This window comes from Solanum lycopersicum, chromosome 2, assembly GCF_036512215.1.
Source record: "Solanum lycopersicum chromosome 2, SLM_r2.1".
Lineage (NCBI taxonomy): Eukaryota > Viridiplantae > Streptophyta > Magnoliopsida > Solanales > Solanaceae > Solanum > Solanum lycopersicum.
The window spans coordinates 39,066,645-39,083,082 of record NC_090801.1 but is presented as its reverse complement, the minus strand read 5'-3'; the positions used below and the strand labels follow the sequence as shown (position 1 = coordinate 39,083,082).

The window sequence follows — 16,438 nt, the reverse complement described above, 5'->3', positions numbered from 1 at the left end:
AATGATTCATTCAACTTGCCAAGAACCGATTCTTTCAACTCCATCAAGCCTAAGTCAAGGTGTTGTTTGGACTTCACCTCAACCATTGACGATCACTCGGAGTTATGATGAACTACGACACCCCCATATGGAATACTCTTCAACCTCACCCCCAACCTAGCCAACCTATGTACTTCCCTTGCTAGGTCCTTTTTGGCTTCATTAAGATGGGATACACTACCCATAGTCATCAAACTTAGGGCATCCACAACTACATTATCCTTGCCGGGGTGATAAAGGACACTCATATCATAATTTTTCAACAACTGAAGCAACCTTTTTGTCGGCGATTTAACTCCTTTTGGGTAAACACATATTGCAGGCTCTTATGATCGGTAAAAACATCCACATGAACCCATATACATAATGCCTCTAAATTTTCAAAGAAAACACCACAGCCGCTAATTCAAGGTGAGGAGTGGGGTAATTCCTCTTATATACCTTTAGTTGCCTAGAGGCATAAGCTATCATCTTCCCATTTTGCATATGCACACACCCCAAACCCACTCGGGATGCGTCACAATGCACCACAAACCTTTTTTACTCTCCAGTAAGGTCAACACCAGAGCGAAGATAAGCTTATCTTTCAACAATTGGAAGCTCTTCTTACATGCCCCCGATCACTCAAACTTTTTACTCTTTTGGGTCAAAGTAGTCAAAGGAGATGCAATGGACGTGAAACCATCCATAAACCTCTGATAGTAACCCGCTAAACACAAGAAACTCCTGATGTCAGTCAGAGTCAATGGTATAGGACAAAATTTTACTGCCTCTATTTCCCTTGGATCTACTTCAACTCCCTCACTAGAAATGATGTGCCCAAGAAAAGTAACCGATCTCAACCAAAACTCACACTTACTATATTTGGCATACAATTAATGTTCTTTAAGAGTTTGCAACACTACCCTCAAATGACCCATATGTTCTTCCTCATTCTTCGAGTATACCAAGATATTGTCAATGAAGACAATGACAAATGAATCTAGATAATTTCGAGATACTCTATTCATTAGATCCAGAAATACCTCCGAAGCATTAGTGAGACCGAAAGACGTGACTAAGAACTCATAATGCCCATACCTAGTCTGAAAGGCCCTCTTCAGTACATATACCCCTCTCACCCTGAGTTGATGATACCCCAACCTTAAGTCTATCTTTGAAAAGTAACTTGCCCATTGGAGTTGGTCAAATAAGTCATCAATCCGAGGGAGAGGGTACTTAGTCTTAATGGTGACCTTGTTGAGTATGCGGTAGTCAATACACATTCTCAATGACCCATCCTTCTTTTTTACAAATAACACTAGATCACCCCATGTAGATATACTAGGCCTTATAAAGCCTTTGTCAAGCAAATCTTTGAGTTGAGCCTTCAACTCTTTCAATTCGTTCGGAGCCATCCGATTTGGAGGGATTGAAATGGGATTTGTTTCCGGTAGCAAATCGATACCAAAATAAATTTCCCATTCGGAAGGAATACCAGAAAGGTCATTAGGAAAAACCTACATAAATTCATTCACTACGGGGACCGACTCAATAGGAGGAATTTCAGAATCCAAATCTGGGACTCTTACTATGTGATAGAGACAACCCTTTGAGATCATTTTACATGCTTTTAGACAAGATATGATATGACCTTTCCACGCAACAACGGGTTCATTTGGGAAGTTAAACCTCACCACTTTTTTCCTAACAATAATTAGATGCAAAACATGCATGCAACCAATCCATACCAAAAAATATCAGAATCAAGCATATCGAGTTCTACTAGATCGATATAAGAAACTCTATTGGGCAATGAAATAGGAAAACTTCGATTGAATCTTTTAGCAACAACCAACTCTCCCACCGGAGTAGACACTAGAAAAGGCTAATGCAAAATATCAGGTAAAATATCAAACTTTTTATCTACTAGTGGTGTAACAAAGGACAAAGTAGCACCCCGATCAAGTAAAGCATACACATCAAGAGTAAAGATTTTTAACATACCGGTGACCACGTCGGGAGAGGTCTCTTTCTCATCCCTAGAGCGGAGAGCATAGAAGTGGTTCTTCTTTGGAGCATCACTAGAACCACTTGCTTGAGCTTTGTCACTACCCTTGTCTTGACTCTTCAAGTTTGGACAATCTTTTATTTTGTGACCACTCTTGCCACAACTAAAGCAATTATCTATCCCCTTAAGGCACTCACCATAGTGATTTTTACCACACTTTCCAGAAGTTGGCTTATCATTTGGTGAATTAGAACCTCTTTCCTTCTTAAATTTAGGGTTAGACACCCTATCACCACTAGCTCTTGGGAATTTGGTAGGGACTTGATTTAAACCCCGCTTCTTAAATTTAGGCTTATCTTGTATGTCAATCCTATTCTTTGAGGAGGCTCCATCAAAAGACCTAGCCCTCTTAGCATCCCTACTTTTTCTCTTAGCTAATGCCTCCTCAGCCCTTCTTCCATAAATCATAAGACGAGAAATGTTTATGTTGTCATGTAGCATGGCTGATTGGCACTCCTCTTGTAAGTCCTCCAACACCCCTATCACAAATGGCTCATTTGGTCTCTTGGATTGGATACTAAAGAAGGAGCATATTTGGACAACTTAACGAATTCAAAAGAGTACTCATGAACACTTTTCCCTCCTTGGCAAAGATTTATGAAATCCGTCACCTTCTCCTCCCTCATCTCTCTAGGGAATAACCGTTCTATAAACGCCGCCTTAAACATCTCCCAATTCACCGGAACACCCCTCAATGGCCTATTGTCCCTCCATTGCACATACCAAGTTTGAGCCACATCGTTGAGTTGTTATGAGGCCAACTCGTCCTTCTCACTTGAATTCACCCCCACATCATATAGAACTTTGTAGACATCATCAAGGAATTCTTGGGGGTCTTCATCAACCTTAGACCCATAGAAAGTGGGAGGGTTCATCCAAGTAAAGTCTCTTAAACGGAAATCCATAGTAGTGACTTGGTAATGAGGACGAGGAGCAACATCTCGATTGTGTTGAGTCATAATAGATTGGGCTTGAAGTGTTGCGGCTTGTGCTTGTGTAATCATGGCTTGGTCCATTTGAGAAAGAATAGCCCTCATCTCCGACTCTATCAAAGGTGAAGAGTTAGCCTAGGCTTGATCAACATTAGCATTCTCCTCAAGTGGAGGAACTTGCTCATCATGGGAAGGAGCTCCCGCATTAGCAACTTCCTCCTCAAGTCTTCGAGCCACATTCCTTCGAGTGTTTATGCTTCCTATAAGCACAACAATATGATTAGATTAAAATCACACCATAAGTATACTTAAGTGGCACGATATAAGATTTCCAATAAAGAGAGTGATTCCTAAGCATCATATAGGTTCCTACTAATAAGTGTGGCGCGCTTCACAATTATGAATACAAACCTACATAGACATGGTAGAGAGAGAGACATAACTCAGTGGTATTCAACCTCATGCTCTTATACCAAGCTTGTCACATCCGTGTTTACTACCTAGACGTAACTGGCGTCGTCATCTTTTGAAGGACTGAGACTAGCCTCTTAGTTTCATGTCATTACATTCATAGGTTAAAAATGTAGAAAATTTAAAACTTTTATTTTCCCTACTTGGAGGTTTACATAGACCTCTACATACACATAATATACATTCATATAGAGTATACATAGACCCTTCATATACGAAGGTTACATATCCTTCTACTTTTATTGCACATATATATATATATATAAATATAGAAATAATCTCAACAATTACCTCGTCTCATACCATCTAAACAGATATCACAATATGGGCATATCCCTTACATCAATTCAACAAGACCATGTATAGGTCATACAAAAGTACAATATTCAAATAACAACGAAACAAATGATAGAGTCAATAAGCTTATAAAAAATCAAAATCTAGAAGATGGCATAGCTCTCAAAAGTTGAGGACCTACCCCACTTGGATGAAAGGAAGATTCCAAGCCTTCAACAATATTGCCTTCTAAACTCTTCAACAACCGGAACCTAAAATGTTTGGGAGAAGGGAAGAAAACGGAGTTAGTACTCTACATGTATTAAGTATGAGAACTTATGCACATACAAAAGCAAAACATGCAAAAAGGGACTTTTTATAAAAACATATCATTCTACCCCTTTTAGGTCATGCAAAGTCAAGTAAGTCATATTAATCAACCAAACATGCTTACTATCTCAACAAGTAACATTATCCCAACACACTTAGAACCATGATTTACCACAATCCTAACATCAAGGAATAATATCACAAGAATGAATAATAGGTAAATATATTATAATAATCAAGACAACTACTCACAAGTCCATATCAAGTCAACAAGGGCAATGACTAAGCAAAGACCCATAACCTTAATCAATCAAGTATCCTCAACAAGAAAACATGACCAATGTCCTACCTTACATATCATCATATTTAGGCTTGCATTTCATCTTATATTATCATTATAATCCAAGGCATATGCATAAACGAACTAATCAACATATAGTATCAATAATATGACATGGTAATCATATAAATACATCATATATTATCTTAACATAAACATATAAGAATATCCTCCTAAAACTCTCCTCAAGACTAACTAGTGCAATATCTAGGTAGAGTCTCGTACCCCTATCTAGAGTAAGCTAGACCCCTTAGGTTATCCAAGTTAGAGTTCAAGTCCTTTAATTTGTTTTACCTTTTGGGACCATCTTTCCCTAACCCACATAGACCACATGAGCTAGTGTGGAATCCGGTGTCATAAAACCTTACACCGAAAGAAGGTGGACTGCTTGCCAAGGTAGTAAAAAAACATAAAATATATCAACTATGTGGATCCACTAGCTAGTATTCCTATGGGGGCAACATAGTTCAAGAACTAGGATATTTAGTTTGCACCCTCTTTATGTGCCATGCATTATAGTCTCAAATCTCAAGAGTAATGTAGTGCTCCTACCTTCCCTATGTGGGAAGAGACACTTATCTATCTAGTTCACTCGGTTCTAAGCTAGAGTCCTTTTTTTGAAATGTCTTTAAGCCTTTAATTATCAATCATAACTTAATTTAGTCCATAGGGTCTACACCTTGTATAATCATCATAATCAATAGCTCAATAAGACTTGTATGAGTGTAAGTCCTTTCATCACAATTCATGTAAATGATTTTAAAACTTTAGCGTTTCATAACATATTAAGGCATATTGACAATTTTGACCATCCTTATAACACATACACCTGAATCTACCTTACAACATAGTCAAGACATTTCAATTCAACATCATACCACCCTATAATCCTAATATAAGACATACTCCAATGTAATAGCATGTCTTATCAACAATTAATCACAATTGGAAGTAAAGGTAGAGATTCTAAGACTTACCAAGTCTTTCTCATAGTCTATCATCAAGGTCTTACCATCAACCCATAACTCAAACCAACTTGGGGAGTAACATCACACCACAATGATAACTAATAGAATAGAATAATAAGGCGAATTGAATATCTATAGCATAATTCATCTTTAGATCACAACTTGAGACAAGATACATAAACTAAATTCACATTATAATTCATAACCTAAATCACATCTCAATAACTATCACGATAGGCCTATAATTCATCTTAATTTAACCATAATAGCACCATAGGATAGTAATCTAATCAACAACCAACTCAATTGAATAATCAACATACAACATAAGTCAAAATCACTAACTAGGGCTAGGGATAGAGGATCATATTCTTCAATTAGACAAAACTATCAACAATTATCATAAACAAGTTGAATTAAATGTAAATATAACCCTAAGAATTAATTAACAACTCAATCCATAACTTCAATTTTGTTATTGAATGAAACCCATAAGAAAACTTAACTTTTTAAAATTATTTTGAAGGAAACCTTTGAGGAAAGGATCTCAAAGGTGAATAGAACCCACACCTTAATTTTTATCAACAATTTGATGAAAAAACCACCCTTTTTCCAGCCCCCAAACACTAGTTCTTGCTAGCCTTCAATGGTGAGTTCATGTAGAGAGAGAAATAAAAGAGAAGAAAGAAAGTTTATTTTGAGAGTTTTCTTTACGTTAGTGAGGGTTAAGGGTATTTATAGAGGGTCTTAATTAACTTAATTAGTTTCCCTTAAATAACTAACTATCTCCTAAACTACTTAATTAATTTTAAACGAAATAATTTAAAATTTATCAGTGAAACTCAACCCTCACCAACGAAACCCCGATTGACGGTCCTTTGGTAATTCGACGGACAATCCCCCATGTCTTGCACTCCTTCGTCTTTGTCATAGACTTTGCAGGCGAGGGCTTCCTCCAAATTTTCTATGTATAGGATGATGGTGGCCGCAACGCCCCGTCGATCCAATGACGCCTCGTCAACCCCTTCCATCGCGTGTAACAGTAGCTAGGTAAACAAGGTCCATCACAAATCATTCTAAATGTGGGACGACGATGGAATCGACGCCCCGTCTAGCTACGTACATACCATCGTCTTTCCCATCGATACACACTACCAGGTAGTGCTGCATCAAACTGTAGGGATCCTCCACAAGGGCCCTTGGTTGGTCCTTGGGGAGTCGTACTCAGACGTTTCAATCATGAAACAACTTAAACACCCATTAGCTACCTTTACACCCATATTTGTACATTTCCAATTCCTTAAATTTAGCAAAAAGGCTAAGGCACATTAACATCCCTTTAAACCAACTTTTCGGACGTCTTTGGACGTTTTGGTTCTTAAACCTTCAAAATGATTTATATCCATTAAAAGTGGATTGATAAACAGTGTATAGACTTTATGACACCTATGTTAGGCTTTACCATGAGTGTTTGATTTTCAAGGTGTTACAGATGCAGGATGGAAAAATTATATCTTATTCCTCTCAACAACTTAAGGTACAGGGAAGGAGTTACCTAACCCATGATCTAGAGTTGGTTGATGTAGTGTTTGCTTTGAAAATATGGAGTCACTATCTTTATTGTATTCATGTAGATGTGTTCACTGAACACAAGAGTCTTGAATATGTATTAAGTTAGAAAGAGCATAATCTCAAAAAGATGAGGTGGTCGGAGTTACTCAAGGATTATGATATGAGTATTTTCTATCACCCAAGTAAGGATAATGTTGTTTTTTAATGCATTGCATAGGTTTTCTATTGATAGTAATTCCCACGTTAAGGAAGAAAAGAAAGAGTTAGCCAATTATGTGCATACACATGCACGATTGGGACTCTGCATAATGGATTTAAATTAAGGAGGATTAGTGGTGATGAATGGATTTGAATCATCATTAGTGTCTGAAGTGAAATAGAAACAAGGTCAAGTTCCTATTTTTCTTGAATTGAAGGCAAATGTTCATAACCGATAATTTATGCATTTTGAACAAGGAGGAGATGGTGTATTGAGGTATCAAGGTATATTGTGTGTATGGAATGTGGATAAAATCCAAGTCGTGATCATGAAGGGGATGATAAATTCCTTAAAATTGAAGTAGATATGATCTTCATGGATTTCATTATAGGCTTACCATGGTTTCGCAGGCATCATGATTTGAGTTTGGGTGATTATAGATCGAATGACTAAACTAGCCCATTTCTTGCCAGTTGATACTACCTATTTAGTACAAGATTATGCTAAGTTGTATATTCAAAAGGTAGTTAGATTTAATGGATTTCCGGCGTCTATCATTTCAGATAAAGGTGCATAATTCAACACAAAATTTTGGAAGTCTTTCTGAAAAGGATTGGGTTCAACGGCGATTCTTAGTACTGCTTCTCATCCTCAGACTGATGATCAAGAAAATCGTACGATTCGGAATTTAAGGGACATGTTGAGGGTGTTATGATCGGTTTAAAGATTAATGGGGATGATCATTTACTTCTCATTGAGTTTGCTTGCAAAAATAGTCATCACTCTAGCATCCAAATTGCTCCCTATAAAAATCTTTACGGAATAATATATAGATCTGTGATTAGATGGTTTGAGGTTGGTGAAGTTGTGTTTATAGGACAAGACTTGGTTCACCAAGCTATGGATAAAGTAAATACTATTCAAGGAAGATTGAAGACAACAGGAAGTCATCAGAAATTTGATATTGATGTTAGGAGAAGAGACTTAGAGTTTGAGGTAGATGGTTGTTTTTATTTGAAGGTGTTATGAGCTTGGAAATAAGGGGAAGAAGGGAAAGATTAGTCTCTGGTATATTGCCCCTTATAGGATAATCCAGCGGACTGACAATGTAGCTTATGAGTTGGAGCTACCATCAGAATTAGCAGGCACTCCCTCAGGTATACCACATTTCAATGTTGAAGAAGTATATGGGCAATCCTTGATTTATCATACCGACTGAAGATATTGGTATTAAGGATAGCTTACCTTATAAGGTGATTCTCGTTCATATTTGGGATCATCAAGTTCGGAAGTAGAACGAAGGAGGTAACATCAGTCAATGTTTTATGGATGAATGAGTTTTTTGAAGAAGCTACTTGGGAGGCTGATGTGGATATGAAGTAGAGATACCCACATCTCTTTGAGTTTGGAGAAATTCAAAACTAAAGTACTAATCATCTTCTTGGTATTTATTTCAGTTGAAATGTTGTGCTACTTTGCATATTGACTTTTTGAGCTGGGTGTTAAATGTTACAACACTTGGTCAACTTAGAGTAAACTCATTTGAGGAAGAATGTTCTCGAGAGGGATATATTGTAACACCTTAGTATTTGGATGAGATAAAAACAAAAAGAACTAAAGAGGAAGAATGTCCTCGAGAGGGATATATTGTAAAACCTTAGTATTTGGATGAGATAAAAACAAAAAGAACTAAATTGGAAATAGCAAAATCTGAAATTTTTCAAGTTAGGCGTAGGTTATGATTTTTGAGTCAAGTTCAAACGACCATAGATTTTAGTACATGATGAGTTACATGGCTCATAAGATATCAAATTAAGGACTTTTAATACTCTTTCTAACTCAACCAAGTTTGCTAACTTTCAAGCTTGTATAATGGAGATATGCCCGTTTGAAGTCAGGTTATCTATTTAAAGAATGTTACCCAAAAATATGATGGGTATTTTTTTGTATTTTCCTTACCCAATCAGTTTAATTTGTTTTTTCTAAATATTTTGGGGTAAAATGTGATTTGTATTAGTTTACATAAATCAAAATACGGTTAGGGTATTGAAAGGAGTTCAATAAAAGGAGAAAAGTTCAAGGCGTTCGTAAATATCTGTTAGTTTTGTTGCGGATTTTACCAAGGGCTTGATCCCTAAGAGGTATTTGAGTTCTCATAGTGTTGGGTTCATTCAACCACACGCCTATCAGGTTATTTTAAGCGCAAATTCGTTATTAAAGTTGAAGGATTTAAGTTCTTCTTTAATTTTCTTGAAATACCTTTCATAATCTTAATGTTTGGGATTTAGATGAGTTCCTGTTAAAGAGTATTTTGTGGGTTGTTTTGAGTATATTATCGTGTACATACATTGAGTATTCAATTCTAAGTGATTAGGGAAGTAACCATTCGATTCTAGTCGAATTAAGGACAGAAAATGAATTGAAAAATTCATCTGAATTGATAAAGGGAATGGTGGCGAAGTGCACCATGGATGCGCACCGGTAGATCTATCATGGAACGCTAGAAGTGTTCCATAAATGGGTCTCTTAACTTAGGGGATGGTGCCCTGCGCCAACAGTGCACCAGGGTCGTCTTTCCCCACCTGTTTTCTGTCGTTTTACTCATCTAAGATCTCCTAAAGTATACTTTCACTCCTTAATGAATCTAACTACTCTAAACTACTTATACACATCTAGAAATCATTCATAACGTGAATCTTAACCTTGAATTCAAAATTCAAATTCAAGATAGAGCTAAGTGTAAGGCTTTGAGAGTTATTCGAGTCATTTTAAGAAGTCTTTTTATTAATTTGTTTTAAAGTTATTTTAAGACTTGAGGATTGAGTTGAGGAAGACTAGGATTTGAGTTCATTTTCTTTAAAATGATATATGGGAACTAAGTATTCCCAAGAGAAATATTTTGATATTTAAGAAAATAGGAAACACAAATTTCCAAAAAATTCATGAACAAATTTTTAGTATTATTTCTTTTTAGAGAAATCTTTAATGTAATAATCTCAAAGTTGAGGAAGGGGAAATGTTTTCTTTAAAACATAATGATATAAGTATATTCTAAGAGTAGTATTGAGAATCGATATGGGGAGAGCTCATACAAGTCACAAACCCCATTAACCATGTAGCCAACATGGGTAGGAAAAGTTCCTATTTTTTAAATGATTCCTCTATTGTTTTTAGCCTAGACTAGTGATCCACTTAGTTAAGAAGTTCCATAACCCAGAAAAGTATAAGACTTTTGGCAGTGTAGGCTAGATGTTGTATCATCATATAGATCATAGTGATGGTTGTCGGTTAGAAAATCTCTCAAATATAATTCACTTTGTATTTTTGCATACAAATTGAGTTATTATTTTCTAATACATTCAGTTATCATCTACTATTTTAAAAGATTTTTGTATATTGCATTATTGTTATTGCTTTATATTGAAATGAGTTGAGTTGAGATGGGGTAAGTTTTTCTTTAGTTCCAATTCAAGATTATGTCTTGTTTTATATTTCCCCACACATGCTCGTACGTTTCTACTGATGTCATTTAGAATGCATCTTTTATGATGTAAATACAGGTAACCAGGATTAGCATTCACTGTTTCATTGATCTAGTTGAGTTCCAAAGTTGTTTGGTGAGCCTCCTTGCTACCATGATATTATTTCTTTATATTTTTCAATATTTAGGTTTGTTAGGTACTCTGGGGTCTTGTCCCGACATTATTCATAATATTAGAGGCTTCACAGATAGATAGACAGTAGTTAATGAGTGTTTTCCTTTTCAGTTAATTATGTTGAGACTTGGGTTGCCTGTTCGGATAGTTAAATGTTTATTTTCAAAATATTTTGACTTTATCTTTTGAGACAGATGAGTAAAATTATACTTTAAGTTATCTTATTTATGAGTAAGTCTTCCACTAAGAGTAAAGTTAGGACAAGAGTTCTCTTGGGACCAGGAGTAGTTCTCGAGTCCCGGCCAAGCCCGAGGTGTAGGCTAGAGGCGTGACAGTGAGAGATTTAACACTCAATTAAAGGTTATTTTGAAGATATTTTGAGATTTCATATCATTACTATGACTCTTAACTCTAATACGCCATATTACACCTCTCAATAAAGTTTATATTTGTTAAAATATAGAATTCAAAAAGATTGTGGTGTAACCCCACAAACAATATGGTAAGAATTTACTCGTAGCTGTAACCAGAACAAATGATATTTATTTCTAACAATTATTGTAGAAAGTAAAATTTATATATACCTGATTTTATGATTGCTACATAACAAAAACCTTCTTCTTACCAATAAGAATGCCCAAGTAAGGTTGTGGATTCTCTTTATAGGTCACAACGTTGATTTAGTTAATTAGAAGAAACTCTTATCAAATAATCTTTATTTAAAACAACAACTTTTTAAGTACAACTAAAGTCCTTTTGGTCCGTGTTATGGCACTTGAGTTCTACTTTAATAACTTTTCATCTTGATCTCAAGTAGATTATTACCGTAGGTTTCAAATTCTTAGATGGAACACAAGTTCCAAATCCATATGTTAGTTCTATTTCCTAATCTTAAACTTTTTTTTCCAATAAGTAAAGAATACATGCACGTTCTAGTACGTCTAATTCTTTTTCCTAATCTTAACTATGTCATTGTTACTCCACTTTTAGAGTTCCACAACATTAACTATGGGGTTAATTATGTATAGCAAGTTTAGAAACTGAATTTTAAATTAAAAATCATGCTAGAAATATATAATCAAGAAACAAAATTTTTTTTTTAATACTCACAATTAAAGAATGAAACAACACGCGTATTCTTTTGTTCAAAAAATACTCAGGCTTCAAGAAAACCCAAAAACTCAATATTGAAGAACTCTTAATAAAATCCTAAAATTAGGTATTGATATTTTTTAAAAATATATCAAATGAAATTTGAAATAAAACAAACTTTCATGCACGAGATGTGTTAATGCATTCCTTGTTGTGGTTGCAATTGCCCTATTGCATTGCCATTGCATGGTGATTCCTCGTGTCAAACTTGTACTAAGTGGTTGATGAAATGTGGCTCACAGCTAGAGTTGTTATTACATCTCAGCATTCCATAAATAGAGTTTTAAACAACTATCATTCCTCGAATTATGGTCTATGAACTTGTGATGCAGTACCGTATGTGGGCATGCGATCACATCACTTCCTCCACATCAATATCAGTTTATTGCAATCAACTTCTAGATTAATTACAACTCTTATTTTTGCCTCTCTTTTTATGGTTCATCCTAGACACCTATAAATCATTAAAAAAAATTGTCTTTTGGGGCTAGAAGGCATAAGTATCATCTTTTTTAATTAGAAAAAAACAAAATAACATAGGGTTAAGGATAATTATGTAAATCACCAACTTATTAAAAACCCAAAACATAAACTATTGTATGTCATCAAACAAGACAAGACTTCTGCATCACAAGACTCAAACTTGACTAATATATCTAACACATAACTTGACTTGATATCCACGCTTAATCATAGAGGCCACTAATTATGACATGACATATATCAAACTTTAGCCATTCAGAAAAAGCCTTACCTCATAAAAGCTAATAAATTAATAATATTTTTTCTCCTCATTCTAATGAGCCAACACAGAAAGAGGATCCCCATCACAATAGTGTGACAACACTTGGAGGTCCAAGATACAAATTAAAATACGTACTCTCAGAAAGAATATTATCCCGATCACATGCAGAGTCATAAACTTTCATATCATGTATTTCACAACTAATTTTGACACACAACATGTAGGATCAACTAGGACTTGTGGATTATGGATAATGAAAGATTTGAAACAAAAGAATTGATTTCTTTAGGCATAATAATCTATTATTTAAGCTTTCACCACCCTAATTTCTTTATGTCACCAATACTCTCCTAGTTTATTATATTCTGTGTACAAGTGCTCCGTCCTCTCACATGTATAACATATTTTTATTCTTTTAGGAGGTGTGTCACATTGTATTCTCTTTGGATACTTCACTACTTCATCATTAGACTTACAAACTTATGATCTAAACTTAGATTTGCAACCCATCCACCCCTTGAACATTTATTTTTAGCCTATTGCTTTATTAATATTCTTCTTAATATGCCAAAGATCCACTTTTTTTATTCTTTTTCTTGTGCACCAATTTAGTCTTACGACCCTAAAATGGAATAGAAAGAATTAAATCTTCACATGTGTTTTATATTATCTAACTTGTTAGGATGATGAGTTTTGGATTTTTAAGTTTAGTGTAAGGTGTTTTGAGGTCGAACGTCAAGGGACAATCATGATGTTCGAAAGCTAGTCCTTTGAGCTAATGTGTACTAGTGTTGTGTATAGGAAGTTTGGTTAGTTTTTCATGGTCTAAATAATGCGAAGATGACTCATATTCTTAGATCATCGATTTAGAGGTTAAACATGCAAGTAGGACTCCCCAAGGACCACCCTAAGGGTCCTTGAGTGTAACAGCCCTCAAAATGAACTAGGATAAAATAGAGCCTCACACTTGTTCTATGAGTTATGTCCTAAAATAGTGAATAAAACTTTATGAGGCATTCTGAATAGTATGTATGTGAAACATCGAAGAATGACCAAGACGTTCGAAAACTAGTCTTTTGTGTGTGCTAGTGTGTCTTTCCATGTTTTATGTGATGTTTGGTGTCTAAAATGATAAGAGGGGACCGTAGGATCTATATGTCCATGTTTAGGGTCAAAAGGCTTGGGTACGACTCCCCAATGACCACCTAAAGGGTTGTTGAGGAGGACCAAACATTTGGCATAAAGGTGCCAAAATAGCCCCAAATGACGACCTTATTGGTGCCCCTTTGATCACACGATGCCCCGTCAAAAGGGGGTGTGGCTCAAAATACAATTGTGGGATCTTAGTCCCCAAATGAAGGGTCTTTTACCGAAACCACGGACCAGCAGGACAGTGCATGGCCCATCGGCGCCTCGTCATTAAGGGTCATCGTTTGACACCTGCAATTTCTAAAGGCTCTCGACCATGTGAAAGGTGAATTGGTAAATTCACCCCATTTCCTAATTAACTATTAGACGGTTATTTTTGGTGTCTCAAAGTATTGAAGTTAGTTTATACACCTAGACCTAAATTGGAATCCACTTTTCAAAATCAAAACTCCTCTCCCAAATAGAATTATCTCTAGACTCCATATGAGCTTGAAGCTAGGATTGAAGTTATTTAGCGGTTTCTACATCAATTTCATGGGATTTCAACTAGTAAGATATGGTGATTTCGTCCTTGAATCTTCTTTCTTTCAAGGAGCCAATTCCAAAGGCTTTTCAAAGATCACCAAAAACCTTGAAATTCTATTTTGAATTCTAAGCATGGGTTATTAAAAGGTTAAAATTGATGTTTTATGAAGTAATCAATGTTAATTTATGGTTTTATGATTAAAAACTCCATGAACCCATTATTCCTTGAATTTTTAACTTTTGTTCTAAAGTGAAGGTATTGATTCTGATCTAATTGTGTTGAATTCGTGTTTAGATTGTTATGGGCTATTAAATTATATGTTGCTCATTGTTGAAATTGTTCATAGTTTGCCTTCTAGTATTGATACCTATATTGGGTTTTGTTGGATCATTGATATGGATGAGTTGTTGTCCTAGACTTATGGACATTGTCATTGGTAAGATCTCTAGATTGTGTGAATTTGTTGGAAAGGTAAGGAATGGTGATTGTGGCAATTATAAGGTGTTGAGTTGACCTAATTCCTTTGTTCAATATAGAATTGATATTGAAATGCTATTTATTAGTATGGCCCACTTATGGTAATGGTGTTTAATTGTTACAAATTCTATGAACATGGCATTGTTGGCATTACAATGTGAATTGTGGTATTATCATGATATAATATGAATGAATGTATAAGGTGAAGATGCATATGTGATGTCTATATGATCTTGTATGGATGCTATAATGTTATGATTCGTCTCTAACTGATGATATACGATGATGAAGGACTAAGAAGGGTCTTATAAGAATGATGTTGTATCTTGTATTGGTAGACCTAGTTGTCCCTACTTGGTACTTGAGTTATATGGAATAGATAATATGATGAATGTTGTGTCTTGAATAGGTAGAGTGAAGTCCCTCTTATTGATACATGAAAGCTTCTTGAATATAACATCTTGACTTGGTAGACAGAGGCACCCTTGTCTTGAAAGGATGAATTAAAGTCTACGATCGATAGACCTAAAGTAGGTACCCCTTCTATGAAATACTAATGTGAAACCATGAATATGAAAAGAAGGTTAGAATGTGAAACCTTGAATATGAAAATAAGGTTAATTAAGAAGCCTTGAAATGGTATACCTAAATTGTGCCCTTCTTAATGGAATAATAGACTTAGAAGTAGGTTGGCCGGAACGGCATAAAACCATCTCTATGAAAGTCATAAGAGATATCCAAATGAACCTTGATTGGCATCTCTAGTGGACCCATTCTTGGTTGTGTTATTATTAGTTGGTAGAGCTCAGTGATTGTACCTTCAAAAATACTATTATATGAATGAACTTACTCTATGAAAACCAAGGCAACGCACCGAGTGGAATGTGCTTGTGGTAGTAGATCTACTTGTGTATGAGACTAGAGTACAAAGAAGCCCTTGATATCCCTTAACCATGTGCCAACATGGGTTGTGTCCTGGTTATACCTTTGGCAAGTAGAACACCTTTCACGGGGTGGGGTTCTTATGACACCGAATTTCATACGTAACTAGTATAGTTTATATCAGTTAATGCTTATTGTCATCACGTGGGATGTGCATTATAGTATTCGAGAAGTTCAACAACGTGTAGGTAGTGGAATGTGACACTATCTACACATGGCACGAGTAGGCTTTGAATATGCTAGAATGAATTCCATAGTTCTTCCAAGGCCATTATGTGAAGTCCCCTAATTGTTTAGTTATCTCTTAACTGACCCTTTTTGCATGATTTTCTTGCATGTTCACCATACTTAGTGTAATAAATGTGTTAACTACATATGTTTATCTATGTCTACAAGAGTAGGTGGCATGTAAGGATATCCTAGAAGTTGAAGCTTGGGAAGTAGATTTCTCTCAAGATTTGTATGTCCTCATAAGTGCAACGACATGGACTATGTTTCTAGTTTTACTTTTCTAAAAGACTTTTTAATAGACTATAAATTTCATTTCAAATTAACGAGCCCTATGATATTGACTTGTGTCTAAGATGGCTTATGACAAGACTTAGTTTCTTTCT

General features: G+C 35.4%; 1 protein-coding gene across 1 annotated transcript; it reads right to left on the bottom strand.

Moving 5' to 3' along the window:
• Nucleotides 1–1,906: 1,906 nt before the first annotated feature.
• LOC138342020 (uncharacterized) lies at nt 1,907–3,126 on the bottom strand. Its single transcript, XM_069294201.1, has 2 exons — nt 2,852–3,126; nt 1,907–2,606 (listed from the first exon to the last, which is right to left on the bottom strand). Exons 1-2 carry the CDS (start codon nt 3,124–3,126, stop codon nt 1,907–1,909), a joined length of 975 nt encoding a protein of 324 aa, XP_069150302.1.
• Nucleotides 3,127–16,438: the final 13,312 nt, after the last annotated feature.

Coding starts and splice junctions, on each gene's coding strand:
- LOC138342020 (XM_069294201.1), bottom strand. CDS start 3,126: ATGAGGGCTATTCTTTCTCAAATGGACCAAGCCATGATTACACAAGCA. Junction 2,607..2,851: donor AATTCAAGTGAGAAGGACGA/GTTGGCCTCATA, acceptor CTCCTTCTTTAG/TATCCAATCCAAGAGACCAA.